The sequence below is a fragment of the Mugil cephalus genome, chromosome 12 (genome assembly GCF_022458985.1).
Source record: "Mugil cephalus isolate CIBA_MC_2020 chromosome 12, CIBA_Mcephalus_1.1, whole genome shotgun sequence".
Lineage (NCBI taxonomy): Eukaryota > Metazoa > Chordata > Actinopteri > Mugiliformes > Mugilidae > Mugil > Mugil cephalus.
In genome coordinates this window covers 7,784,492-7,812,154 of record NC_061781.1, presented here as the reverse complement: position 1 = coordinate 7,812,154, position 27,663 = coordinate 7,784,492, and the positions used below count along the sequence as shown (strand labels likewise).

Here is a 27,663-nt window from a genome sequence, read left to right as displayed (position 1 = left end):
GCTACCTGTGGCATAAGTAAAAGGGTACTCATGTCATCTTTGGTAGTATTTAATACTTCCAATTAGCAGTTTTGCCACCACGTATACAGTACATGCACAAACATGCAAGGACTTTGTGAGCACACTTTGAGCAGTGAGCAGACTTTAGGTGTTTGCATAAGGACGTGGGAATCGAACTAGACCTGCTTCCACTCTGCCATGTTACTGGAAAGGACGGAACGACTCTAAAGAGGACTTGTCACATTGAAGCGGTGGCCGCCAAAGCTTCTCTGACATGGGAAAGGATTGGAAAGGGGTGAGAGAGTGGTATTCAGTCGGTTGCAATGAGCAACCTCTCAACTAGATGCCAGTAAATCCCGCACCCTGGACCTTTAAGTAGCAATTCCAAATTCAGTTTATTTAGTCAGATTCAGAGCTTTTATTTCGGTCCACAGGACCCAGTGAAAGCCTAACCCATATCTACCTTCATCTGGCCGGAGAAATGGTTGTGACATCTATAATTTGCTAACACTGTTGTCCAGTGATCTGCAATTTCTTTTCAAATCTGGCTCTGGGGTGGCTTGATAGCAATAGAAAGCAGTGTTCTACGACAAACTAATTCTCCTATTCACTAATGAACTCAATTAAAATTTCCTTATTTTCCTAAGATTGTATTAATCATTATCGAGTCACATAAGAACTCATGAACTTAAATCACTTCTATTTATAAAATAGCAAAATTCCAATTAATTCTGCTAAACATGCAAACCGCTTCTTTAGGGTGGAAGCCAGACTAACTTTCTTGCTCACAGCTTTGCTGTGGAGTAACAGCAATCTGTGTGCCATGCAGTTGAATTTGTTTACAACAAAATGGCTCTGATTGGTTGTACGACTATCCAAACGCGTGTATGGTAATTTCTTCTCTTTACAAGCTGAAAACATGTCCCATAATGAAATCCAAATGGCGTGTTGCTACACCTTTATTCTGATAAGTTCTGAGTCAGGCTGCGCCTGACTACACCGGCTCAGTAATTCAGTTGTGATTGATGCTAATTTGGGGGAGGGGGGGGTGGAATAGAAAAAAAAAAAAAAAAAAAAGAGGTTAAACGAAAAGCCACCGAATTTTCTACACATTTTTCTCTCATGGAGATGCTTATTCTGCTGCTGAATATTCAGTGGTATCTGCCTGGACTGAGACCTTATTTGGATGCAGTCAATCAAATCTTGCACAGAGCAGCAATGTCAGCAGACGGCAGAGCACACTGTCACTGAGCCAAAGAGCAGCCTGCTACACATGAGCCACAGACTTTGAACAACACACTGGCTTTTTGGCTGAAGTCTCCTCTCTATCTGCTGGAACTCACACTCACAAACACACATTATGTCCTGCACAGTGAACAAAACAAGAGCTCTCTTACGTTAGATAGCTAATTAGTTCCCCAGTCACGGGTTAAAAAGAACGGTTTACTTTGGGGCAGATTTCCACAACATTTTCAACAATTTCATCCACCCATGCGTTCATCCATCCATCACATGTTCTGGATTCCCAGTGATGCTAGAAATGGTTTTTATTCTGCTCTTGATAGAAGCAAGGTTCAGATGTGACACATTGAAGATCTCTGCAGGGACACCGGGTGATCGATGTGGCTACTATTACTAGTGTGTGTGTCAGAGCATGTAGTGGAGGGCTCTATTGACAGCGTGCTATTCTTTCCACTGTGCAGTGGGATATGGGGTTTGACCATTTGTGTGTGCGAATGCGTGTGTATGGGACTCGGGTTTAGGGGGTTGTGGACCGATCGAAATCTCCCTGCTGACAAGTTCTAATATCGACCTGTCTGTATCTGTGCCCTCGCCCCACACACAGACATCTTACAGCAGACTATAAGAAGCAGGAAGTGTCTTTCAGTAACGCATTGAGCTCCAAGGAAGGGCATTTATACTGTTAATATAACTTATTGATTAGAGCTGGGGATTTAGAATGCATCACAGAGCAGGCAGAGTAATGTGAACAGAAAATTAATAATGTGCAGACAAGAAGTCATTATTGAAGACACTGATATTGATATTTCAGTATTTGACGTGCATTCTTTATTGCACAAAATTGCAGTTTACAATTTAAGTTCACTCATTTGTCAGCTAACATTATTTAATGCACCCAGTTTCGGTAATGGATTTTACGGCTGCGGATGTGCTGTGCTGTGCAAATGCAACCAAGTCCAAATCCATCCTTCTCCACTGAGCTGTCCAAATGCACAAACAAGGCAAATTAAATTCATGTTATTTGATTTTTTAGCACATTTTACATTGTCACTGGTGGGCAGAAAACAGGCTGTTAAAATGATCCTGACAAATATCCCTGTAGAAGGCTGAGGGTGGTCGTGATGATGGTAAGCGACTTATTTACAGATCCAGGAGAGAATGTTAGCATTTATTTAGGGTCTAATTTAGAGTCATAGTCTATTCACCATCTGTTATGGAGGTCAGCATACGCATCAAAATGCCCTTTGACCTCCATGATCAGACCTTCATGTGAACAGTCCCAGCTTCACAGTAAATATAATTGGACAATGGCTGAAGTTAATTTCCTCATTCATGGAAGCTGTCGCCTTTGCCGTTGTTTGACCTGTAACATCTCCACCCATGCTTCACGTCTTTGCCCATTTTTGAAATAGCTCAGGACGTAGAGAGGCCGTAGGCGGAGGTTGGGTGCCACATTTCAGTCAGGAAATTTACCACCACCAGGGTGTGACTGTGCGAGCGGAAGCATCTTTGAGTATTTAGAAAACCGAAGCATTATTATTATTATATGTGATCAACTGTATTTAAAGAGCACATGATTTTAAAGGTAATTTCTTTTTAGGAGCTTTGTGACTGTAAATGGTCTGTCGTCCAGCACAGAAGATATATAGTCTTGTTATATCCAGCCTATTTTTATTCAATTCAATTCAATAAATCATTTACAGCCATAGTAGTTTGACTATGGTCATTTTCAATGGTCAAGTCAGTCACACAGATTATCTCATTATAATGGCACCTGTCAGTGGGTGGGATATCACACAGTAGGTGCACCTTTTCCTTTCAAATTTTGACATGCTAGAAGCATGTACAATTCACACATGGAAGGATCTGAGCATCTCTGACTAGGGCCAAATTGTGATGGCTGGATGACTGGGTAAGAGCTTGTCCAAAATTGCAGCTTTAGTGAGGTGTTCCCAATCCACAGTGATCAATGGCTATCAAAAGAGGACAGGAAAGGGAAAACTCTCTGAATTCTGAGAACACATGTATGGTCTAGTAGCACAAAGTGTATTCCATCAACATTAAGCCACACGGCTTGCCTTAAACTACAGCTCAGTTAAATTGTGCTGTGTTTGTGGGTGGTACAGCGTAGTGTATCTCACTCCAGATGCGGCTACCACTCCTCCTCACCTTTCAGAGCTTTCTGATGATACATTTGAGGCTAGTAACATGATGGATGATGAACATTGATATTCAGTGTTCTTTTGGTGGCAGTAGGGGGTGATGGAGAAACTGAACAAAGGAAAAAATATGATGTGTCCACATAATCAAGCGCTTTCATGTCCAGTGCGTAGTGCGCGTGCACCTTGATGTGTGTGTGCGCGTTTCCATCCTACATGCATTGCGCCAGCATCTCATAATGCTCTCATCTCCCCCACTGTGCTCTTTCATTTCCTTTTTTTTTTTTTTTTTTTAAACCATGTTCTACCACAGTGATTTGTTTGCCAGGGACTGGATGCACCTGGCCCAACAGCAGGGAAGCATTCACATCCTAGCGCGTTCACTGTAGTTCCTAACAGTTCATAATGGAGGAGGCACGACACAGAACACTGCTGAGGTTAGGACTCTAACATATGGGGTGAGGAGGGGGAATGAACAGCCATATGGATCAACTGAGCTGGGTTTGAAAATGGACTGCGTGTGTGTCTCTGAATAAAACATGAAATCGAAATCTTGTTTTGGTGGATAGCGGATAAAAAGATTACTTAAAATGGTGAAATACTGTGTATAGAATGTGTATGAATCAGTTTCAAAATGTGAAGCCGAGGTCTGTTAGTTCTGTTTTTCCCCTGACGTTGCACAGCTGTAGTTACTGTATATATAGCTGTTGTTAGCCACTTTCTTCAGCTTCTGTCTGATGAGAAATGTGCATGTAACTAATTATTATTTACCCACACTTGTTTGTGTTGGTTTGTTTCTTGATTATAAGGCATCGTCTTTCCCACGTTGAGGGCTTTGTCTTCCTTGACTTTGTAAGAATAGGCTGCCGGTTTAGTTAATTATGTTTTTTCTTGTTTATGTTAGCCAAGAGTTGAGTGGATACTTTCCTGGTTACATTTGCTTTGTTTGTTGTGTTGATTGTTGCCCACCCTTGTATTTCAACAAATTGATGTCAAGTTTCATTAATCTTTCAGTATTCTCCATGTCTGCTTAGACGACAGGAAGGGTTGGTTTGTTCCTTTTGTGTGTTTTGGTTGGTCTTTGCTTCCTTCAACCTCTACAAGAAGCTTGGGAGCTTGAAGACTCTGTGTAGCATCTCAGCTGTTGTCTTTGGACAGCATGCTTCTGAACAGAGATCACAGATGTTGTTACTGGATTCTGCTGGAGCCAGTTCTTCCTGACGTTGCTATCACTGCAGCCTTCTTCTTTGCTCTTTGCCCACTGTTACAATGTCTGGTTGGTGAGCCATCACCAGTTTGTTAGTCTGTATCTGGAAGTCCTGCGGGATCTTGGTCCGCCCTTCTAAGGTGTCTCCCATTTTGACCTATGGTCATCCAGTCCATACTCTGCACAGATCTTTCTATAAACTATTCAAGCACCTGGGTAATGGCGTTCCATGCATGTCTTACCTGCTACTTACATCTAACTGCTGTAAATGTACCTGTTTGTTTCAGGGCCATCTTTGCCCTAGGGAGCACCTAAGGACTCCTAATGTGGTATCTTGCTCTGTTGCCATGATGAGTGCTCCTGTGCTATCTTTTCAGCACAGGCTTTTCCAGGCACTGGGGTATATATATATCCTCCACTTCTGTTACCAAGCAGGGGTTTATCCTCCCATGTTAGTTCCTGCTCTTCATTTCTTCATTCTTCCCATTTGGTAAGTGTCTGGTTATGGCTGCTTTCCTCTTAATAATTTGTCCTTTTTATCCTTGCTGGTCTCCAAGGCACTTGCAGTTGTCAACATCTACAACGTTCTCCATGCAGCTTGTTCTACAGATATCCTTGGCCTTTTACTCACCAGACCTATCACAGCGATGACAGCAGAAGCCTAATAACGTTAACAATGGTTCCGTTCACTGTCCCATTAAGCCACGGCAGTGGCTATGTTTGCATAATCACAATTACACTAACAATCAGAACAAAAGACGTCTCATCTAACCACCTCAGTCAGAACACTCCTGATTGCCTGATTGAGCCGGTTCAAAATGAAAATATTACCCCCTAACAATCATGTAAACACTTGATCCAGTCAGTTCTCTCTGGTGGAATAAGTAAATTCTCTCTGTGCGTATGTGGTGACACATTAGAACATTAGATGGTGTAAAGGGAGTTTCTGGGAGGAACAGAAACAGGGTGGAGACAATGTGCACAGTTACTGTGTGTTTGAAAAGATGAACATCGGCAGATTTGAAGCTGAAGCTGAGCCACCAAAAAAGTGTTTATGTAAATCTGACAACAATCTTAGACAACACTTGGTCCCTGAAGTTGAAAATGGAATTAAACCATTGTGACATAAAGGGTACAACCTTGACAACATTAAATATCTTCCATGAAAATGACAACGGGCAGAGTTGTATTAAATTTAAATGGATGGGAACAAAAAAAAGAGGAAAATAAAAAAGGAAAATAAAAATGTATTTTTCTGTAATTCCTCTGGATGAAAAAGAATGCAAGTGAGTCTTGTACTTTCATGTTTTATTTTATTTTAATTAGCCCTGTATGTTTAATGTGTGTGACTATAAATAATAATATATTCATCTGTAATGTGTTCTACAGTTATCATACAACAAAGAAACAAAGAAAATAAAAGTGCTCATCCATGAACTTCTCAGTCAGTTTATACAGTACATTTCAGAATTCATATCCAAGAAGATTATTCTAGCGTACTTCCAACTTTCAACCTTGCATTTCAGAAAGAAAGAAGAAAAATGCACGCAGGCACAATGCTCCTCCTCCCCAGGGGTTGATTAACAGCAATGGAATTCAGTGACCCAGAAACTAAATCTAGCCCAAATCAATTAGCAGACATACACAGGAATACATTTGAGCTGCTAATTACAAAGTCCAACTCCTCCTCACAGGGAGGGGCTTCCCTTTGAAGATGTACCAAACCCTGAAAGGCCAAAATCTTTTGTAAACACAGTATTTTTTTTTTTTTTTTGGCTTCACATTATGATGCTAAACCGGTGTCGGACACTAGAAGATGTTCAAGGACTTGCTAAGGTTTCAAGGTCCGTCAAATGCAAATCTGAAGTCTGCTGTATTAATGTGGATTAGAGCTTTGACTTTAAATATACCCCAAAATTACAAATTATAATTACTCTCACTTAATGTATGCCATTTCTATGTTTTATTTAAAGGTGAAATATAATCACCACATATTACTAAGAACATTTAAAACAACATTCTGTTATATTTCAGTCAAGCTGGCAGAAATTGTGTTTTTAGTTTTCTCACAATATTTGACTTAACTCTAAGGTTACTAACCATATTCCCAGAGTGTTTTGGTTATTGTAATTTTGCTTTTTTTGTTGCACAATTTGCAATGAATACTTCAATCAAGCAACAGAATCCAGTCATAATACACCAAATAAAAGACACAAGATTAATGAACTATTGTTTCAGTTTTATCGACCTTTGAGGAAAATAAAGAGAACGCTGTGGGTCTTTTCACTGCAGACTCTTTTGATTTGTGTTATTGGAAAAGGCACAGATGTTACAAACAACCTTAATGGGGACGCTGTGGTGTGATCAGATCCAGGACCCTGAAAACAAACGTTGATTTCATTAACAGCACCAGTGCTTCTAATGCGCCGTGCAAGAATGTATTCCATTACAAAAGATCTGCAGTAAACCAGTTTTCAGAAAATATCATGTCCAAAAATAAGCTATACTTTTACTTCACTGATCAATATTTTGAACTCAGAAGAAAATGAGGCCACTTGTCCCTTTAGTGCTTTAGCATCTTTCATGTCATTGTTTTGGAGAATAAAACAAGATACATTTATTGGCTTTGACCTCCATCAAGCAGCAAGGAACATAGGTCCAAAAGAAAGTTAATGATGCTTCATGTCTGCAAAAGATGTAGACTTGTAATGGATTTTTTTTCCCACAGTGGACACATTGACTTGTTTTTTTTTTCATGAAAAGAGTATGAGAGACAAATTTCATTGCATTAAGTATTACCGTAATCCATGAGAATGACTAATACAGTACAATACTGCACCTAGAATTACCTGACTTAAACTGAAGAGTATAACTGATACTACCTAAATCACACGTGAACACATTTGCAACTTGTTGAGGTGAAATACATTAATTGTGGTCTGGTCTAGGTGGGTGGTACATGTCTAAGTAACATCCACATGAATGCCAGGTCCTAAAAGTTTCCCAGCAGAACATTTGCTATGTCGCATGATGGTCAATGTTATCAATTTCTCCTGTCAGTGGTTTTAATGTTGTGGCTGACCTTCACCACCTTGAAGTTGAGGAAACACTGGAGACATAACAATAACTGCAATACAACTATAAATATAATAAATAAAATTCAGTTAATAAAATACGTCAAAATTTGTTAAAAGTCGGACTATAAGTAAATAAAATAAAATAACCAGATTAAAATGTAATATATACAACATTATAGAACAAATTAAATTCAATAAATAACCAGACTAAAAGGAAAATAAAATTCAGTTGAAAGCAAGACTACTCTTCTTGTCATCTATCCAACACTGTATATGAGTGCAGATGAAACAACAGTCTATCGTTAGTTAACACTGACAACAGTTTTATAATCATTTACCTTATGACATAATTTCTTCCTATTTTGTCAGTGATAGTCTACACTACTTGATATTTTGACGCTAAATACCATAACATTTAGTACAGGAACCCTATATTAGAGTGCATTTTCACTAGTGTACCTAATGAACTGGAGATGACCGTCACTGTCCGCTCCAGCTCGCTGCTGTGAGTCCCAGCTGAGACTAGTGGCTCCATGAGTTGAGCGTTAATTGGAGCGCTTCCCCTTTAAGAAAGTGACAGCGAGCGGCGGCGGAGGAGCTGGGTCGGGAACTGGACAGGAACTGGTCAGGAACTCGGGAACTGGACGGGAACTGGTGAGGACGCCAGTGAAGGAATCCCAAAACTTTTTTCCAAGCACACAGTGCAGCGGTCTGCTCACTCTTTCAGTTTTATCACCGAACGTGAAAACAACACCCCCGCCTCTGTCCCGTATCTGCCCGCGGTGAAGTAAATGCAAACGACCGCCTGGAGGTAAACAAAAAAAAAAAAAAAAAAAGGAAAAAAAGAGGAAACTTCCGGGAGGGGGAAACTTAGGGAAGGATGAGCTGCATCCCTCCCTCCAAACTTCAGCTAAGGTGGCTAACGTTAGCTTGCTAGCTTTGAAGTGGAAGTTTGGACAAACTTTTGTGTGGCGTTAATGAACTAACTTAGCTGTTCCGTGCCGTGCCGTGCCGTGGCGGAGAGAGGTGTGCAGGGAGCAGGGAGGGAATAGTCGCAGCGAGCCGCTCTCATCCTCGGCTCGGTGGCGTTGTAGCCGGGGCAGGTCACAGAGTCCAGCTAGTGGGGTTTTTTTTAGCCAGGCGGTGCTAGCTGAGTGAGGTGAAGCACAAGTTAAGAGAAATGACACGACACACTTCTCGTTTAGCTCCACCATGAACGGGCTGCGGTGCTTTAAGGGAACCCCGTGTGAGATTTGACCCGCCGAGGTGCTCCAGGAGACGAGAAGAGACGAGGGGGGACGAGCAGCTACGACCATGGTTTCCATCTCACGAGGAGGTAAAAATATGAGAGCTGGATGAACTGCTGCTCACTGACACTGCTGACCTGGTGACTCTGTCTTGGACAACTTTTAAAATCGCTTTGGCTTTCAAAGAAGCTGGGTTTGGATCACTTTGGATGTTAAAGCCACTCATCATCAGTATCACCATTTTTTTTTGTTTACTTTTTGAATTCATCCTTTTTTTCTGTCCCTGCACTTTTTTTTTTTTTTTTTTATCATCAAGTCTTTCTCGGGGAGCATCTTTCACTTTGTTATGATCGTTTATCATCGACCGCGACCAGAGGGCCCGCGTCTTGGGTGAAGTCGAGGGTGCTATGATGAAAGTGACGGTGACTTTTGGGCAGACGGGCGTGGTGGTGCCCTGCAAGGAGGGGTGGACGGTGAGGGACCTCATCCAGCAAGCCACGCAGAGATACAGGAAACTCCTGGAGCAGGTATGGCCCACAAGTTTGTAAAGCAGGGGGTGTCAAAGTCATTTCAGTTCAGGGGTCACGTACCCCGTTTGATCTCAAGGGGGCCTGGACCAATAACACGAGAGCTTATTAACCTGTGAACAATCATAACACCTGTGTTTGGATTTAGTTACTAAACAAGCATTGCATTTTCTGTGTAGTCCTTGGTCATCATTAGCAGTGTTTCCATTACAGTTTTTCGCAAAATAAAAGCGACATCTCTGAAATTTCAATAAAGTTTGGTACGCGTTTCCATTGAAAGGTGTTTTGCAAATGACCTGCAAATCTTGTCTCAAAGTCTTGTCTCGTGATATCCCATAATTCTTCACTTTGATTAAGAATGAAAGAATTCAAATGGTCACATGACCCCCGTGTCATCTCCAGTGGTCGGGGAATGTGTCCATACGTCTGAAGGGCCACCTCATGAGAGAGTAGACGTGTTTTAGCGATATTTGATACATTTTTCAAAATGTAGGCGTTTCCATTACCATTTTTTTATTGCGATATTTAGGCTTTGTGCATTTCTAGGGGGGATGGAAATGCAACAGATGTCTTTCTTTCGAATTCTTCAAAAGTTTTGTGCCTACAGTCATCTTCATGTCCGCAATTCAAAACTGTGTGAAACCTTGGAATAGGAGTTACTTTCATTGGAAGAATTGCAGTTAATGTCTTCAGTGTAATTTTTTGTGCTTTCGCTGGCCGTTTTTGGCCCACGGGCCGAACCCCATCTTTGCTGCTGGCGCTCACTGTTCTCCTCCTGGGATAAGAAATGGTGCGACGCAGAACCGCATTGGTATTTTTTTTTTTGTGTGCGACTGATCCCTCTAGCACCGCTTTTCATTTCTTACATGGTCTGTAATTGTAACTGTAGAATAGCATGCCATTGCCAGCGACACCAGAAAGACCAGTGCGCTCAAGAAAATGAACAAAAAGCAGTTTTCTCTCCCTCGGAGTCTGTCTGACCTTCGAGCTGTCGGCTGGCTGCATTATTCATGGGGAGGAGCAGTTTTGCAATAATGTGCTAAGGTTTTCATGAACTCCAGAAAGACGGAGAAGGTGGTGAGATAAGTTTTTATGAAGCTGCGCTTTCATAACATTTTGAGGTTTTCCCTGAAGTCATAAAAGAATAATTTTGAGCTCTGTCATTTTTATATCATGAAAGGAGCATATGATTTTCACGTTCCAAAGTCTTGGGAAATTACACGAAGCCGCGGAGGTCCAGTTCTCCATAATTGCTGTATGAAAAATTAAAAGCATATCTGATATGAATTGTGATGGTCCAGACAGGAGCAGGGGGCCCGAGTCATTTCCAATTTAGTTGTGAGTGTAAAATGCAAATGACTCCTGTCTTGTGATTCCTTTATGGCTGCTGTTGATTCCCAGCGCTGCTCTAAGGGCAGGAACCCCATGACCCCCATCACACAACCAAATCTTCTCAGTGACTTGCTTCATATTGGGTCCATTATTCAAAAGGCACAGCAGTCATATGGATAGATAGCCTCTGTTGTGATTGAGGAAGAGATTCTGAAGCCGTGTGTGTGTGTGTGTGTGCGCGCTTATGTGAGACAGCACTTGAAGATGCACTCATTTTTTTCTACCTTTCTATTTTCCTTGCTCCCTGCACCCTTTCTCCCTTTTAATCTGCTTTCACCTATCCACACACAGAAGCTCTCCTCCCAGCGCATCTGTGCCCCCCCCCCTTCATCTTATTTATCTTTGTCATCTTTTGCGTGATGCTCGTCCCCTCCTCACCTTCCTCAATGCTGTGCACACAGCCAAAACTCGCTTCCCCTTTTTTTTTTTTGAACCTTCCTCTTTGAATACTTCCTCCTCCAACTCCTCCGTCTTCACGTGTTGCCGTGTGTCACTGGGAAGCAGAGATTCATAACCCACATCGGAAAGTAGCGAAGCTGACTGAATGGACAGACGGATAGAGACAGGCAGGAGGAGTGATATACGCAAAAGTGCTGTTTATCATCGATTGAAGTGGTATGTTTACAATGTTTTGTATAAAGGGCCCATTGTGCTGTCCAGTCGCATGCCGGTCAAGCCTGGTTAACTATCTCTACAAGTTTCTTTTTGTTCAGCTTATAAGTCACAAATCTGAACCATTCATGCCACTTGGATAATTCTGCTGTCTGCTGCAGAAGATTAATTCAATTTTGAAATTGAGTTTATATGCAATTTCAGCTGAATCAGTGCAAAATTCAAATCTGAGGAGTTTCAGAACGACAAAGAAAATGTTAATACGCAGTGTGGTACGCTGCACTTCATCTTTGGCGTCATACGGGAGCGACCAAATTTTAGGCAGTAATGTTCACTGTGAAGCAGAGTGTTTGATCCATACATGTTTTCCTGTGTAATTATCCGCCTCCCACCCCCCTCCTCTATTGATTTGTTAAGGCTGAGCGATAGGTCCAAAATAAAACATCGATTTCTTTTCTCCCCCCAGTGTTACTGGCGATTCACGTTGTTATTAGCTTAACTTTTTCTTTCTGTATGATTCAACACAAAATGCGTTTTACAAATGTTTGTATCTATTCAAGCTATGTGGCATAGGTAGTATTCAAAATCAAGGAAATATAAGTAAAGTAAAGCGCTCCTGCTATGGAAATGATTTTCACACTGCAAACTAAAGTTACATTTAGTATTTTTGGTAATCAAAAATGACCTCAATGTGAGTGAGTATTCATCAACAGTAAAGTGACGTTGCTGAGCGGAAGAACAAGATAAGAACAGCATCCCTGACAGTCATAAATAAATGGACGCTCAGGCAGCGTCCTTTGTTCTGTTGGTCCAGAGGTCTGGTTGTTGAACACAACAACGCTTATAACAGAAACGTCCGCAAAACATTTCTGGAAACCATAATTGTTGCTCTTGTAAACGAGTAACCCAACCATCCTGTGATGAAATGTCATCGTTTCTGTAATTTGCTGCTATTGGTGCGTCGTCTGGTTTTGTTAGAAGTGACACTGTAAAATGTGTTGCTAAAGTCTGTTGCTTCTTAGTTGTGGTTTTCCAAAGGAAACATCCCTTCTTCACCACAGAGAAGTGGGCAGCGTTTAGGTGACAAAGAGAAAAAATTTAGTTATTTTGATTCCCTCTATGTGTCAATGAAATTCTTTCTTTCGTCTGTTTTCTTTCTCTGCTCTCCCACAGGTCTCCCACACCTTTGTCAGCGTTTCTTGGCCTTTCCCTCTCTTACTACCCTGGTATTTCACTTCCTACGTCTGGCTAGCTGTTTTCGTCTTTGCTTCTTTGGTATTTTAAATATTCTGCTCTTGTTTGTTTTCAGTTTTTTCATACTACCTTTTCACGACTTGCGGTTGCCAACTCCTGCAATTCCTCCTCCTCCCCCTCTTGTTCCTCCTCTCTGGGAGCCTCCTTAGTTTTTCCCTCATCTTCCCTACTGTTAGTTTTGTGTCTGTTTTCCTTGCTTTCTTCTTGTCACTCAGACATTTTTCTGCAACACTAATCTGTTGTAGCTGTATAATTATGGCTGTTAATGTGTTTCAGGATCAGAAAGCCAGGATGTGTTTGTGTTGTAGATCAGTCCAGTCCCTAATCCTCCTCCCAGTGCTTGGCAAATCATATTTTGAAGCCGTCACAAAGACAGCTTGCTTTCTGCCTCTCTCTCCCTCTCTCCCTCCTCCCTATCAGCCTCATCCTACTTAGAGAGTACACTGCTTGTATTTAAACATTTTATTATCTCGTGTGTTCCTGCATACAACCCATACAGTTAAGTGCAGTCCTGCCTATCAGCCGCGTTGTTAGGAGTTCCCACAGCGAGGCTTAAGAGGAGCTAATGCTTAGTCAAAGCTATGTTTTGGTGATCTTGAAAAGAGTTGGTAAATCCTCGAGATTTAGTTCAAAGTGGAGTTTCAGAGAGGATTTATTCTGTGTTTTAGTTTCGCGTTGATCAGAGCCCAATAATTTGAATTTGTGTGCACCTTTGTGTTCCTCAGTACGAAACCAGAAACTCAGAGGAGAAACAAGTAGGATTACAAAGTAGAAGGCAACAAGAAAGGGCTGATTTTTTTCTGTGTGTGGCACACAGGAGATTATACTGTTCTACTGCAATGAAGTCTTCTCTAAGTATGCACTTTTGAGCTGAATGTTTGGAGGTAAAGCTCAAAATAAAGAGCTCACAAGGAATACAAGGAGTACAACTTTATCGTGATACTATTCCCTGTTCCAGTTTGAGTAGTGCAAATGTGGGCGAAAGCAACGCAACTTAATTAAGATTTCCTCTGACTATTAATTATCTTTTCATCAAAAGACATTTTAGCTACCTCGTAATAAGGGTCTGTAAAATTCATCTCACTCACTTTTGTATGGTCTCATCTTGACGTCACTTGCTTACCTCGTTACTTTTGGTGCCACCGGTTTAAGAAACGCTCCCAGAGTTGTTTGTAGGTCTGTCATTTTCCATGACATCCGTTTATCAATGCCATAAAAAATTGGGCTTCATGTAGACGCTCCAGGCGCTGAGATGTAGCCTGTCAATGGAGTGGCTAATGGTGCGTTCTGTCACCGTGATTGACAGCTTTGACATTGTTTCAAAAAGATATCATGGAAAATATTTGGTTAACGCACAACTTGGTACAGCTTACGGATATATTACAGAATTTATTTGTATAGACTATTTAAAACTGCTAGGAGAGAAACAAAAAACTCTTGAAAGAAATGCGTGTATTGGATCGTATGTAGCCAGTATGAATGTACTGAAATCAGGCCATCGCATCCACTCAGTAATGTAAGTTAAACTATGTAAAGCTGAAGGTTTGAGAGTTAGAAGTGCAGATAAGTCTGCCAATAACCTGAAATTAAGAAGTATGTTATTATTAGGTTGTCATCAACCCCACTTAATACATCAGTGAGCTAAGTGCACAATGAACCGTAATTATTTGTTACAAAACCAGGAAGAAAATAGGTCCCGCTGACAGGAACAGTATAATGTAGAGCTATCACTCTGGATAGAGGAACAAAGTCGCGGCGGTAACAGACATTGACTGGGTCAAGAAAAAAAATAACACTCTGGTCTTGTTGGGAGGAGGCTGTAGGGAAATGTGCAAAAGTTTTGAAGAATTCAAAACAAAGACAATGAATACAAGCAGAAAGATAGCTTAGATAACAGAGAGGAGGGGAAGAGCTGCCCAGAATGATTTTCATTTGGGTGTAGCCAGGAAGTAATCCTCTTGTTGTTGACTTGACTTCTCAAATCTCTGGCCAAATCGACAAGTGTGGCTGTTTGTTATAAACCGACTCCTGTGGTTAAGTGAAATGCTGTATTATGAATACCCAAGCGCATTACAAATAAAATAGGCCTTTTTTTTTTTTTGCCTAAACACTGAAAATAAAATTAAAAACAGATCATATCACCATTCCAAATACATTAAATTACCATTTTAGAGGTTTCCAGATTAGAGGCCAGTGATTAGAATGTGTACATAAAGGGTCTCGTGTTCTCTTTGCTGTTGTCCATCCTTCTAAGATCTGAAAAGCTGTTTAAGGGCTTCAAGAGTCTGGCAAAGAAATAATTGGAACTTTTCAAATGATTGAAAACAATTCATTGGAAAATTAATAACTATACAGATTTACACAGATTTGACCTGTATTTCTTGGCAAACCAAAAAACATAATTTGAGCAGAACTGCAGCTTGTGCTCTGGAGTCTTGAACCAAAGTTGTGCTGGCTTGGACACAGTGGCGTTAAACAGACAAAAGACAGCTTTTCAGGAGAAGAACCCTGGATAAATCGAGTAGCACATAAATTGCCCATCATATCAAAGAGGTCCTGAAGATGAGATACTGTGAGGCCATCTGTCCGAAAGCTGCAGCTGAAGTTGAACTGTGAGTTTGAACTCTGAGTGGACCTGTTAACAAGACAATGATCACCAGCGAATCCACCAAGTCCTGGCTCGAGAATAGAGAAATAAAGGGGTGTGGAAAACTAGAATCCTACCAAAGTGCTTTAGGGGGATTTGAAATGGGCAGTACAAGCATGTACTCATACAAGAAGTTGGACTGGTTACACGTTGCTCTCAGTGTGCCTAAATAGAGTATATAAGGAGGAAAAAGAGTGACAAAGGGATGATAAATAAAGCTGATGTGGACAAGTTTGACTGTACTTACAGAAAGAACTATTTGTAGTAAGCTAAAAAAAAAAAAAACATCTCTGCTGTTCATCTACAGTTCAAATATGAGTAGATGTGTTGGTGATGTGCTGTTGTGGGCGGATTGTCTCTGATTGTTAAGGGCTCATCAAAGCGATGACCTGTGGGAAGGAGCTGCTTCTGTATCTGGTTCTTTTGACCCACTTTGTTCTGTAGCACCTACCAGAGAGGAGGCGCTGGAACAAGTTATGCTCCGGGTGCGATAGATCTACAGTGATGCGTCCTGCCCATTTCCTGACTCTGGATGTTTATACATCCTGCGTAGAGTGCAGCCAGGCCCCGGTGATTTTTTTACTTATTTATTTATTTGTATATCTGTTGACCTGATGGTCCTTTGCAGTCTGTTCCTGTCCAGTTTGGCGCCCGATCCAAACCAGACGGTGATGGACGTGCAGAGAGCAGGCTGGATTATTGCTGCGTGGAACGGGATCAGCCGCTGCCGAGGCAGGTTTAGCTTCCTGAGCTGGCGCAAGGAGCACATCCTCTGCTGGGCATTTTTGTCGATGCCGTCTGCGTTGGGTGCCAGCTCGTCACTGCCTCAAATAGACCTATGACCGATGTGTTGTCTGCATGCCTAAGGACTTTTATAGAGGGGTCTTTTTGTTAATGTTCCTTGCGTTGTTCCAGTATTCAGACACTGTTTCAAAGAAGGTCAAATGTTTGTCTAAATCTGTAAAACTTCCACTCATTTCGCCATTTTCCTGCATATTTTCCACAAAACTATACTCATCTTTTGACTTCACACTCTTTATCTAAGGAATAAAAGCATGAAAGCGCTGCCCTTTGTGAGTCGGTGGATGGCTTACAGCATTCCTGTGGATACTTTTGTGCACATACAGTCTGTAAGGTGGATGTGCATGAAAGGGCTCCAGCCTCTCTGGGTGTGTACTGTAGTTCTAGCAGCCAGGGGAGGAATGCTGAAGAGGCGTGGCCAAACAAGCTGATAAAATCGTAAAACATCCTGGCCCCGTGCCCGAGCGCAGGCAATTATTTGTGAGTGCGAGGGAGAGCCGGGGAGGAGACGCGTGCCCCCTTCTATGCAGACACACCGCAGGAATGTGTTAATTGAGCTTGACGTCCGTTGTATTTTATCCCATTCTGTCCTTTTCGAGAACCGTCTCTTACGTTGTGCTGTTTGACATTAGAAATAGAAAGCGTGTTGCCTGAAATTAGATGCGACGGAACTAAAGGGGCGCACGCTCAGGACCGAGCCTCAGCTGCTCGATGGCTGTGATGATTCCAGGTCTCTGGATTAGAATGACAAATGTGACTTTTTCTAGTGGAACTGCTTTTGTCCGCCACGGATTGTAGTATTTATCTGAACGTGTGCGGAATAAATGCCTTACACATTTGTATGTACAGAGCGAGCAACAGAGTTTACTTATAGTGAGCCTTGGATCAGTTTTTTTTTTTTTTTTCGGTGTACCAAAGTCTACTTGTTTGCACCACCCCCAGGTTTGACAGCAGCATGCATACCAAACTCTTGTGTCAACGGACCAACTAGAAAGGCTTTCTGTTCTGAGATAACAGATGGAGGTGACCTGGGGAGTTTTACCACATACCTAAAAATAATAAATATTCTACAGTGTTTTCACTCCGGTGGGACTTTACTCCATCGTCTATTAATCATCTCCAGATCATGCCATGAGAATCAAAAAGCCTTGCTTATCTGAAATGTTATCAGGCACAACACTGTATTAAGTGCTAATCCCCCTGCTTTTTGGATTAGATCAGCGTGTTTACAACTCTTAGTTTTAATCTTGTCATATCTGGATGTCCCTCCAGGTTTTTAAACCACTAGACTTGGAGGGACAAAATTTCTGAAGAACACGTTATCAGATCAGATGAGTTTCCTCACAGCTCTTATCTCTCTAAGCCTCTTTTTTTTTTTTTTTTTTTTTTTTTTTTTGTCTTTTTAGCTGCGTGGCTTGGCTACTGTAATAAATGACCCAAAGCCGGCAGCAGGTCACCAAAGGAATGGGGCTCTTGGATGTGGATATTTGTATCATTATCATGGGCTGATTCCTGCTGTAGTTAAAACACAATAATCACTAAGGATTCTGTTGCCTTAGTTTACAACTGCAGCCATCTGTTTAAACAGAGAGGCAGGAACATCTTTTCTCTGTGCTAACATAAAACGTGGTGATTAAAGTAGGGCTACAACTAGCTTTCACTTAACCTCTGATTGTTTTATTATTTTTCAGGTGGTTTATAAAATGAAAAAAACTCTATTAGGTTCTTTGTTTTGTTGAAGCTGCTGTAATTTATCAGATAGCCGGTTTAGAATGAAATGAAGAAAAGCATGCAGGTTTGCATTTGTGATTGTTCACAAACTTTGAAATTATTTCAGTTGCTTGATATGTGATACTACACTGTATTGATTAAATAATGAATCATTAAAATGATGTGATTATTGTTAATTGATGAATTGTTTCAGCACTATAGTGGTAATACAGGAAGAAAGGAACAGACCAGATGAAATGAGTTAAAAAGCACCTGTGTCAAACGGTCCGTCTAAAGCTAGTTTTTGGCCCATGAACCCCTGAGGCTTTAATTTGGACCTGACATCCATAGCTTGGCTTTGTTCTCCTTACATTTGAGTTCACTGAAACAACTGTTAAGCCTAATGTTCGTTTGTCGTCTTTCCTATTAAGAATTGTGGTAGGCGTCTCTTGTGAAGGCATAGCCTTGCTTGTGCTTTATTTGGCTAGCACTTGAATTGGTGAGACGTTATACGCAATGACTAAGATCAAAAAGATCCTAAATAATCTTTACCTTTACCTAACACTTCTCATGTGTTTTCCCAGAGTTAGAGACATAGATGTCCTAATACTTTGACTGATGGTGCCAGAGAAGGTCAAGCCTATGTAAAGAAGATTAATAAAACATTGCAAATTGCACCGTTTGATGTTTTTTTCTCTTATGCTTTGCATGTGGCCCGCGTTGCAATCAAGTCCGTGTTACGACTGAGTCATGCTGTGAATTCCAGCAGGAAGGGTGGGAGCAGGAGAGAGGGACAGTTCATCGCCATGAACGGTCACATTGTCAGAGTCTTGTGTAACAGGGACATCCTTGCATTCAACACAATAGAAAAACATGTTGGTTATATTTAAATGCGTGGGCTATATTTAACGCATGCATGTTTGTTAGTGACTCGTATACATGTCAGCTGTCATGTCAGGTTTTATGTTGATGTCAGAGATCCCTGAGAAAAACATACAAGTGGACCACATCTCCATTGATTAATTAAAAAACAATGATGAACGAATGTTTTCCTGTTACTTCCTGTGTTACTGTTGCTAGGTTGGACATGCGGGCATCCATTCCCGTAGAAAAATGTTGAAAACCTGACTCTGGAGGAGGCTAACGCTAACAACTGTGCTAACATTTGGTAGAAACCGTCTGATTGGTGGTCAGCAGACGAGTTGGAAGGCCAACACAGGGCCAGTCGAAAAGGACTTGTTTTATTTTTACAACTTACCGCTTAACGTTTATGAAAATAGATGTTTAGTTATAGGTCTATACTGTAGGTATTTATGTAGTAAATGTAAATGTAGTGGAAATGAGTATTGTCATAGCAACCATTAGCATCTGCTAAAGGAAGTCAGCAGAAATTGTGATGCTGCCCAACACAAAGCACTGTAACAGTCTAATTTACTGGTTTCCAAATCAGTGTGAACTGAAAACGTTTGATATAAAGGAATTCTACAACCATCACTTACTAAAACACTTTTTATGTGGAAAAGCCTTCACGCATATATTCATGGAACACACCGTTCCTCGTCCCATCTTACACTCTCACTAATGCGACTTGTTGAAAGGCGCTGACGGTCACCTGACCCTGAAGGAGTGATTTAATGTGACACCGCTCTGTAATGTTCTCAGTCGTACCCTTCCTTAGGCTGTGTGTGGCTTTTGTGTAGCTGCGTGTGTGTGTATGCAATTGTGCATCGTCTCAATGTTTTGTTCAACAACCAGCTCTATGTAGTCAGCTGTCCAGTACAGTGTTGGTGTCATTAATCACAGGCCCAACACAGCGGGGAAAGGGAGTGAGGGGAGAGCGAGAGAGGGAGAGAGCGTGGGCCATACTGGAGTTATAATCCGTACGTGGCAGCTATGGAAAGATGTGGACGAAAGGAACAAAGTAGGGAGCAGAGATGAGAGAGAAGTGGAACGTAAAAGACAGGGGTACATGAATGAGAAGCACAAAGAGGGAGGTGGTGAGCAGCAGAGAAGGCACTCGTTACTGTCTACTCATGCTCAGTGTCTCTAGGAAACAAAAATGTACTTTCTGTCATTTGTGGTAATGGCTACCTTTAGTCAGAACTAGTCAGCCCTCTCTGCACCTGTCATTACATTTCACTGTTTTGTTTCTGCTGCTATCGCTTTGTTCCGACTCCGCTCTACAGATTTAGATTTTCAGCTTGAGTTAGAATTATAGGAAGCTCAACCGACTGAGCAGGCACCCCACCGACTGAGGCTCTAGCCCCAACTGCAGTGGCACTTTTTCAATTCCCGCCTGTGCATGTAGTCCAGTCTCTTTGGTCACTTTTCTGCCTGTGTCTTTCTACTGATGACTATCCAGGCGATGCAAAGAAGGCTTGGTGTTTGGTGGTAGGGGGGTCTGTTTTTCTGGTCACCTTTTAACAGCAAGACATTACAAAGTGCTTAATACCAAGTCAAGACATTGAAACCAAGTCACAAGTCATTACCAAAAAGAAAATACAAATTTAAAGCTGATCAGTGCAGTGTTAGATATTGTCCAAACATTTTTGCGTTTTTTTAATGCAGCAGCAAAGGAAGATAGATATGTGAAGCATAACAAACGAGTGTATTTAGTTGTGCAGGGTTGCACAGTTCTTAACTGGGAACCAAATCAGAAATATATTATCCCTTTAAAGCCTGATCATATCGCTGGTGATTCATTAAAGTACCAAGGTTTTGAATTACCGCCCTATTGACACACAGGGAAGTTGTGCTTTTGTCTGGAGGACCTTCATGACATCCCAAGGATATAACTAACTTCACTTTTACTAACAAATTCCTCCAAATAACTCTGTCTTCCTTAGGCTCCCTGGTCCTCCCTTCCCAACCTGTAGCCAACAGCAGCGTAAACTGTAAAAAATGTTTATGTGCAGGTGAATGTTCAGGTCTTAAAGGGTTATCACCTTAAACCATTCAATGCTTTACAAACCCATAGCAGTACTTTTGCAATCAGTTGTGCCATTGCATTGGACTGGTTTCATCCACTCTCTGGTCTTAGTACGGACCTTAGTAGTAGATATCTAGATCAATCATCTAATTTCAACGCCCTGTGAAGTTTTTTTCTTTATCTTGCTTTCTAATATAGTGTTAAAGCATGTAGGAGTTGAACAAAAGACCTGTGTGAACTCATACTTTCAGATTCTGTCATTTCCCATCAACACAAATCAGGCCCTGTCCTTTAAAGTAGAAGTGAAACTAGTTTGGCACTGAGCAGGCAAATGCCACCTAGCCTGTGTAGTATTATGTTCCTGTCTACAATGTTAAACGCAGCAGAGATCCACTAATACCAAGACTTTACCTATATTTGTTTTCACTGTATTGAAGATAGTAATACAACCAGTCAGTGTTTGTAGTATCGAAGGGGACAACCTCTAAACTATTGTTGATATCCACAAATGTGTTCAGATGTTGAAATACACATGGACATTCACTGTAGGGATAGTGATGACTCTGTTCACAGATTTCTAATGTTTGTGTCCTGTGTTACAGGAAGGAGATTTCCTGGTTCGCACTCATCACGTTGAATACTGTGACGGGGGGATTCTGGACCCGGATGATGTACTCAGTGATCTGGTGGAAGACAAGGACAAGGTAGGAACTTCCAAGGCAGAATGTGGTGTTGTATTTCTGCTTTTGATTTGCAGTGTCTCTGCTTCCTTTTATGTAAAATGCTGCCAGGGGTTGAGTTTTGGCTTAAAGCTGTAGAGCAAATCTTTACCTAAATCTTTAACTTAAATGACGTGTTTCCTCAGTGGCCATTAATAAACAAACTACACAGATATGTTTGTTACTGGATAGCTCTTGTTTTCATAGTGATATTGTATTGTGTTTAAGTATTGTCTTTATCCCTGAAATCATTTTATACATATAATGCATGCACTAGTTTTTGGTAAGTAGTGTATCACTGTGCGTGTGTGCAGAATGTGTCTGTATTTTTACTGATGTTTGAGCAGGTATTGTTGTGCAGTGTGTGAATGTGTGTGTTAAGAGTATTGAGCTGCAGTGGCCTGTAGATATTGCATCTTGAGCAAAATTCAAAGGTAAAGGTTTTAACTTGTCATTAGCATTAGACAACGTCATTAACAATCCACTTGAGGGGAAACCCGATCCATACAGTCCTTATCCTCCCCTGATGAATGTGTCATTTTTCATTTCACCTCTCGGGCAACTCTGTGATATTCATGCTCTCTCATAGACTCAGGCATTATTAGAATCTGATCAATTTGCTTAGATTAAGAACTTTTTGAACCGTGGCTTAGCACCTTATGAATCTTGAACTCTCTTGGTGGCTCTGCACATTAAAACAGTGTTAACACATATATTATAATGAGCCTCTGTTCCTTGGTGAACTGAATCTTTCATTTAGGTCACCGCTAGACAAAGTGGGGAAAAACCTGCTGGCTAGAAAGTGTAATGTACAGTGTATTTCCCTGTCCTCGGCTCATATATGTGCCTTGAAGGATATATGAATACTGCAGGATTTGTTAGAAATTTTCTGAACTAATTAAGAACAAAGTTGCTGTAGTTGGCAATTTCTCTCGAGGCTCTGAGAACCTTTGGGAAGAACCACCCTTTCTCTTTAACTGGGCCTCTGTTCCTCTGATCTTCTCAAAAATAATCACTCTTTTTTTGATTTTTTTGAGCAACATATTTCTCTTATTGAGAGTGTAGCTGCAGCCAAATGAAAACAATTTATAATTTTGTTTTATAATAATTCTGTGCGTGAGCTCTCCATTAGAAATATGTGTAACGAGGACTTCCTGTACTGTAAAGAAATAATATTCACACTTGACAGTTTTAGAAGCACTTATAGTTTAGATTGTTCTCTGCGCTGAATGAATTTTCCTGATGAGCCCTCATGCTCTCAGAATGGATCATTACATGACACACTAAGCCGCCATATGAGTCAGGCATTACTATTATGAGAGCCTGTTGCCATGGTTTTGGAAAGATTCAGAGAGCCACATGTGCTGGTCCCGCTGTTAGCTAGTTGTCACTTGTCCTGTGCTACTGTGATCGTGTTTGCAGGACTTTTTCATGTGGAGGTGTTAGAGTCTCCAATTGCACCCAAGAGTCAGTGAGTGTGAGCTGTGCTGGCTTTACAGTTACCAGATTATTATGAAGGCTTTAAAGTATGTTATTAGTGTGGATCTATAGGTTAGGGCTGTTTTTTTTTTTTTTTTAAACCAGACCCAAAAAGGTATGTTCAAACCATAGCCTGTATAAATATGGACAGTGCATCCCCACTTCCTCACATTGGTCAAACTGACGCTATTTTCGCGTAGATATGGGCAGCGGCCATCTTGTGACTTTGGAGTCTAATCAGTATAATTCATGAATGGAGCCACTTGGAGCCGTGGTATTGACGGCCTGGCCACATTACCTCCAGACTGACTTGCGTTTCTATTAATTAATACTACGCCCTGCCCAACCTCCACCACTTACAAGGAAATGTTGGATTATACACTGCGCTTTTAAAAAATTGTTTTCACATCTCTTTGTCCCACTGGACTGCTTTACGGAGCAGTTGGCATGACAACTAGTGGTTGCCATCGTGGCGACGTTAAGGTATAGAAACATCCTACGTCTATAGTGTCAAATAACTTACTAAAACAAGACTTATCCTAAAATTTACACTTGAACATGCATCAACATTATATTAACTACCTAAAGGAGGTATGACCTATACTGCAACCAGTCACCAGGGGGAGCTATACTTGCTTTGGTTTCAGTTTTGAGGCGCTGTTCCGCCGTCCATATTTATACTGTGTATGATTTAAACCCATTTTTTGAGTGTCTGAATTAATGTGTTGTATAGTGTAGCTACACAAATGAGCAGTTCACTTCCTCCTGCTGATTCCTGCTGTCAAGGGGCTAGACTACCAATGAGTCATTTCAGGTTTTCTTTCTGGCTGGAGGCATTATGTTTTTGGGTTCTAATGAACCCTATTTCTCAAGAACTACTACAAGGGATATCTTGACACAGCCTTTCATTCAAAGTCAAAACGTTCACACATTCAAAGTCACAAAATGTTACATGACTGTCTAATAGTATGAAGTGTGATGGAATATCAAAGGTTAACATTACTAAGACATCATTATATTCTGCATAGAAAACGTTTCAGCTTGAGTGGTTGCTGGAACCGTACTGCTCTGAAGTCATAATTGTAGTTTCCTCCTAGAAAAACGGGCACATGCAATGACATTTCAGAGTTATAATAAAAAAACGTGCTAGCAAACTATTTCCTCTTTACACATTCAGAAAGTTCAACTTCACTTTTAATTAATCTTGGTCTCCATCAACTCCTGTGGTTCATATGTGGCTGAGGGGGAAAGATAACCTACCACTGAAATGTTGGTCTGCCCTTTCATTGCGGACAGGACAGAGGAACCATTAAGCTTTGATGCCGTGAGAGTAGGAGTATCAGTCTTAGTTAAAGTTAAGTTTCAGATAAGCGCTTAATGATTTGAATAGATGTCTTTGTCAAAGCCAGTCTAACAGGTTTCAGTTTGAACATTATCAAGCTAAATGAGACTGTCGTAGAGCAACTACTGAACATTTTTGGCTCAATTCCGCACTGAACGCTCTTTCCTCTCACGCAGAAATGATAGCAACGCTTTTTGGTTACATCCCTAGAGCTGCAAAACTATACAAACTGTACAAATATCACCTTTCTGTACTAGTACACAAATAAAGACCTGCACACTTATTCCCCCAAAATACACGTATTGTTAGTCAGACAGAGACACACACACACACACACATAAAAAAATAAACTGTACAGAATGATACCCAGCAATACAGCCTTCTGAGCAGCAGAGATTGCATATGAAATGAAAGTGTGAAATATTCATTGGATTCTGAAGCGAGGCTCTCATAGTATTACTGAGCTGAGCTGAATAAATGGCTCCTAATCCCAGATGAGTGTTTTACTGTAGGCAGCCTCAGACTGTGTGGCTTTAGGTTTATAACCACAAAGAAAACAGACGATATTTGAGGTCTGCTGGAGATGGAGGTCAAAAACACAGTTTAAAAAAAACCTCGGCTGCTACACATCCAAGCTGCAGATAGAGCGCTCACATTTTTGAATGTTTGAAGTGGTTTTCATGTAGCAGCTGTGGACAAATGTGGGCGTGTTTTCTTTAGGGCTCATTTCCATCTGCTACGAACACTTGGTCTGTATCTAGATAACGGCATCGGATCCATCAGCCTATTCATTTATACCTCGTGTTAAAATACGTTCTAATCATCTAGATTCTCCCTCTACTGTAATCAGATCTCTGTATGCAGATGAGTTGGAGTGCCTAGATAACAAACATGGCAGATCTCAGGTCAAGTGAAGCAATTAGCTAATGGTACTGCTGACATTTGCATGTATTATCTACCTCCGTGCGACTAGGCAGTAAACCGTTCCAAAGGCCGGGATTAGTGGGTGGTTCCTCAACCCCATCCCATCCTCTAAGAAAATGATACAGGTGGAAGTAGTTGAGGGTAATGTGGGATGACTTTTTGTGTGTCGTTTTCCTTTGTAGCACCACCCAACACCCTCACAACCTCCCACCCCCACCTTTTTTCTCCATTACCCTAATGTCTTTCTTGCACGTTGTTTTTCAAGCCCACTCACAGCTTTATGCCAAAGAAAATGAAAAGTAAGCAGAAAATATGGATTCCCATCAGCATTTTCTATGTTGCTGGAAGTGTAATTCCTAATGTACTTTTGCCGTCTTGGAAGTATGCAGAAACTGACTCGGAGGCACCGGAGTTTGTTTTAAAAGGTTAGCTGGTAATGGAGAGATGGGGGAGAAGCACTGTTGCCTTGTGTGATATTGATGTTTGCTCGGGGACATTAATGTCACATACACTTGATCAGACGGGCCCACACATACTGTACCCACACCCACACCCATACACAAACCCGTGTTTCTGTCTTTGTGAGGACCTTGCATTGACATATTCTATTCCCTGGCCCTTTACCATCCCAACTAATTGCCTAACCCTAAACCTAACTGTGACCTAATCTTGACCTTTTACCCTAAAACTATGTCTTAAGAGGTTCAAACCCGCAATTAGTTGAGGAGCCCAGCAACAAAAGCCTCGCAATAACAAAATGTACCCACAACATTAGTATTCCATGAAAAATCCACCTCCACAACTTGATAAAATAAGACCGCACATGTCCAGATAAAGGCGTACATCAAGCTTCACTGATAACATTAATGAGAGAAAGCCTTCTCTGACCACAACACAGCTGTGGTTATTATATCTATTCAAATGGATCCACATTAAACCCCCATTCATTAACATGTACCATTTTACATTATCAAAAAAACGAAGATTTATTATCGAGTTTCTGTCTAAATCACTGCAAGAGATGTAACATGGCAATTCTGGTATCTCTGCAAACTTGTAGTTCAGCTACACTCGTACATGTCATATGCAGATACAGTAAAGACTGGTCTGTTAATACACGCTGACTGTCAGTGCAGACTGATATATGTGTTAGTGTCCTGCAATTTACCAATGAGGCCGTAGCCTCATCAAATATAATTTACAATTTGGCTAATGGCTGATTCCTAGGTTTATGGTCCCTCTACCCTTCTCAAGGACCTGTCACGCATACAAAAGTCAGCTCATCAAAGAAAACAAACACGAGACTCATGTGTATGATTAAAAAATGATTTAATTAATGTTTATTCCATTCTGAAGGACTAAGAAAGGCAAGATTGCACCTAGATTGCACCTAGATTGCACCTAGATTGCTCGTACCAATGCACACAATGCACACACATGCACACACATGCAAACATACAACACACAGGCTGACATTTACTTGTACATTGTGGTTTTACATGGATCATTATGTCATGGTATCCACTAGCTGGTCCAAGTGTCAGCAAATGTGGATTTAATGAAAAAGGATGATGTGATGTCAAAAGGCTTGTTTTTGAATCATGCTGGTTGACGATCCTCTACAATGTCACGTCACGCTTGACCTGACTACAACTTGTGTGTCCTCAGTGACGCTTTAGATATCTTCAAGGAAAGTCTCCATGCCTTTGTGGCACAGCTTTCCTATTATATATGATTTTTTATTTCTGTTTCTGTGCAGTCTCCGACACCCATCATTGTAGCTAATGTGATAATTTAGTTGCCCTGAACGACTTGTATTTTTCCAAGACGCAATTCAGTTGCTTCGAGTGACTTCAAATGACACACACACAGCGGGATACCCAGTGAATGAAAGCAGTTCATTGTGCGAAAGCAATAAGACGCGATGCTTTCTTTGGAGGGAGGTCAATATTATTCTCGTCGGTTGGCGACTTCTTAATGCCTATGGAGAGCTGACGGGGCAAAGGTGGCTAGGGTACTGTTATTTAATGTGTGTGTGTGTGTGTGTGTGTGTGAGAGAGTGAGAGAGCGACAGGGAGATAGACAAGTGTGTTTATCCATCCTGTTCATTCACTTAACCTTTGTAAGCTGACATCACACTTGGAAAGGAAAATATATTTGAACTCAGTTGCCCTAAAAGATCTATTGATAAATATGATTAGGACAGGCTGGAAAAACAGCAAGAAGAGGAGAAAAATGCTGCGTTCCGCCATTATTCATTTCAGTAGGTCAAATGAAATTCTATATCTTTTAAAAGTTTAATAATAAATAGAAATAAATGCATGGGCAAATGAACTTTGAGCCGATACATGGCTCATACATTTTAAAGAAAAGTAGCATGGCTGAATGAAAGGAT

The 27,663-nt window shown here is 41.1% G+C and overlaps 1 protein-coding gene across 3 annotated transcripts in view; it reads left to right on the top strand.

The window, feature by feature from the left end:
• Positions 1-8,254: 8,254 nt before the first annotated feature.
• pard3bb (par-3 family cell polarity regulator beta b) overlaps positions 8,255-27,663 on the top strand; it is a 208,916-nt gene continuing 189,507 nt past the window's right edge. For all 3 annotated transcript variants that reach the window (XM_047600652.1, XM_047600653.1, XM_047600651.1), the window contains exons 1-2: positions 8,255-9,459; positions 21,407-21,508. In XM_047600652.1, the coding sequence (XP_047456608.1) occupies positions 9,340-9,459; positions 21,407-21,508 (222 nt within the window). In that variant the 5' untranslated portion in view covers positions 8,255-9,339. The remainder of the gene's footprint in view (positions 9,460-21,406; positions 21,509-27,663) is intronic.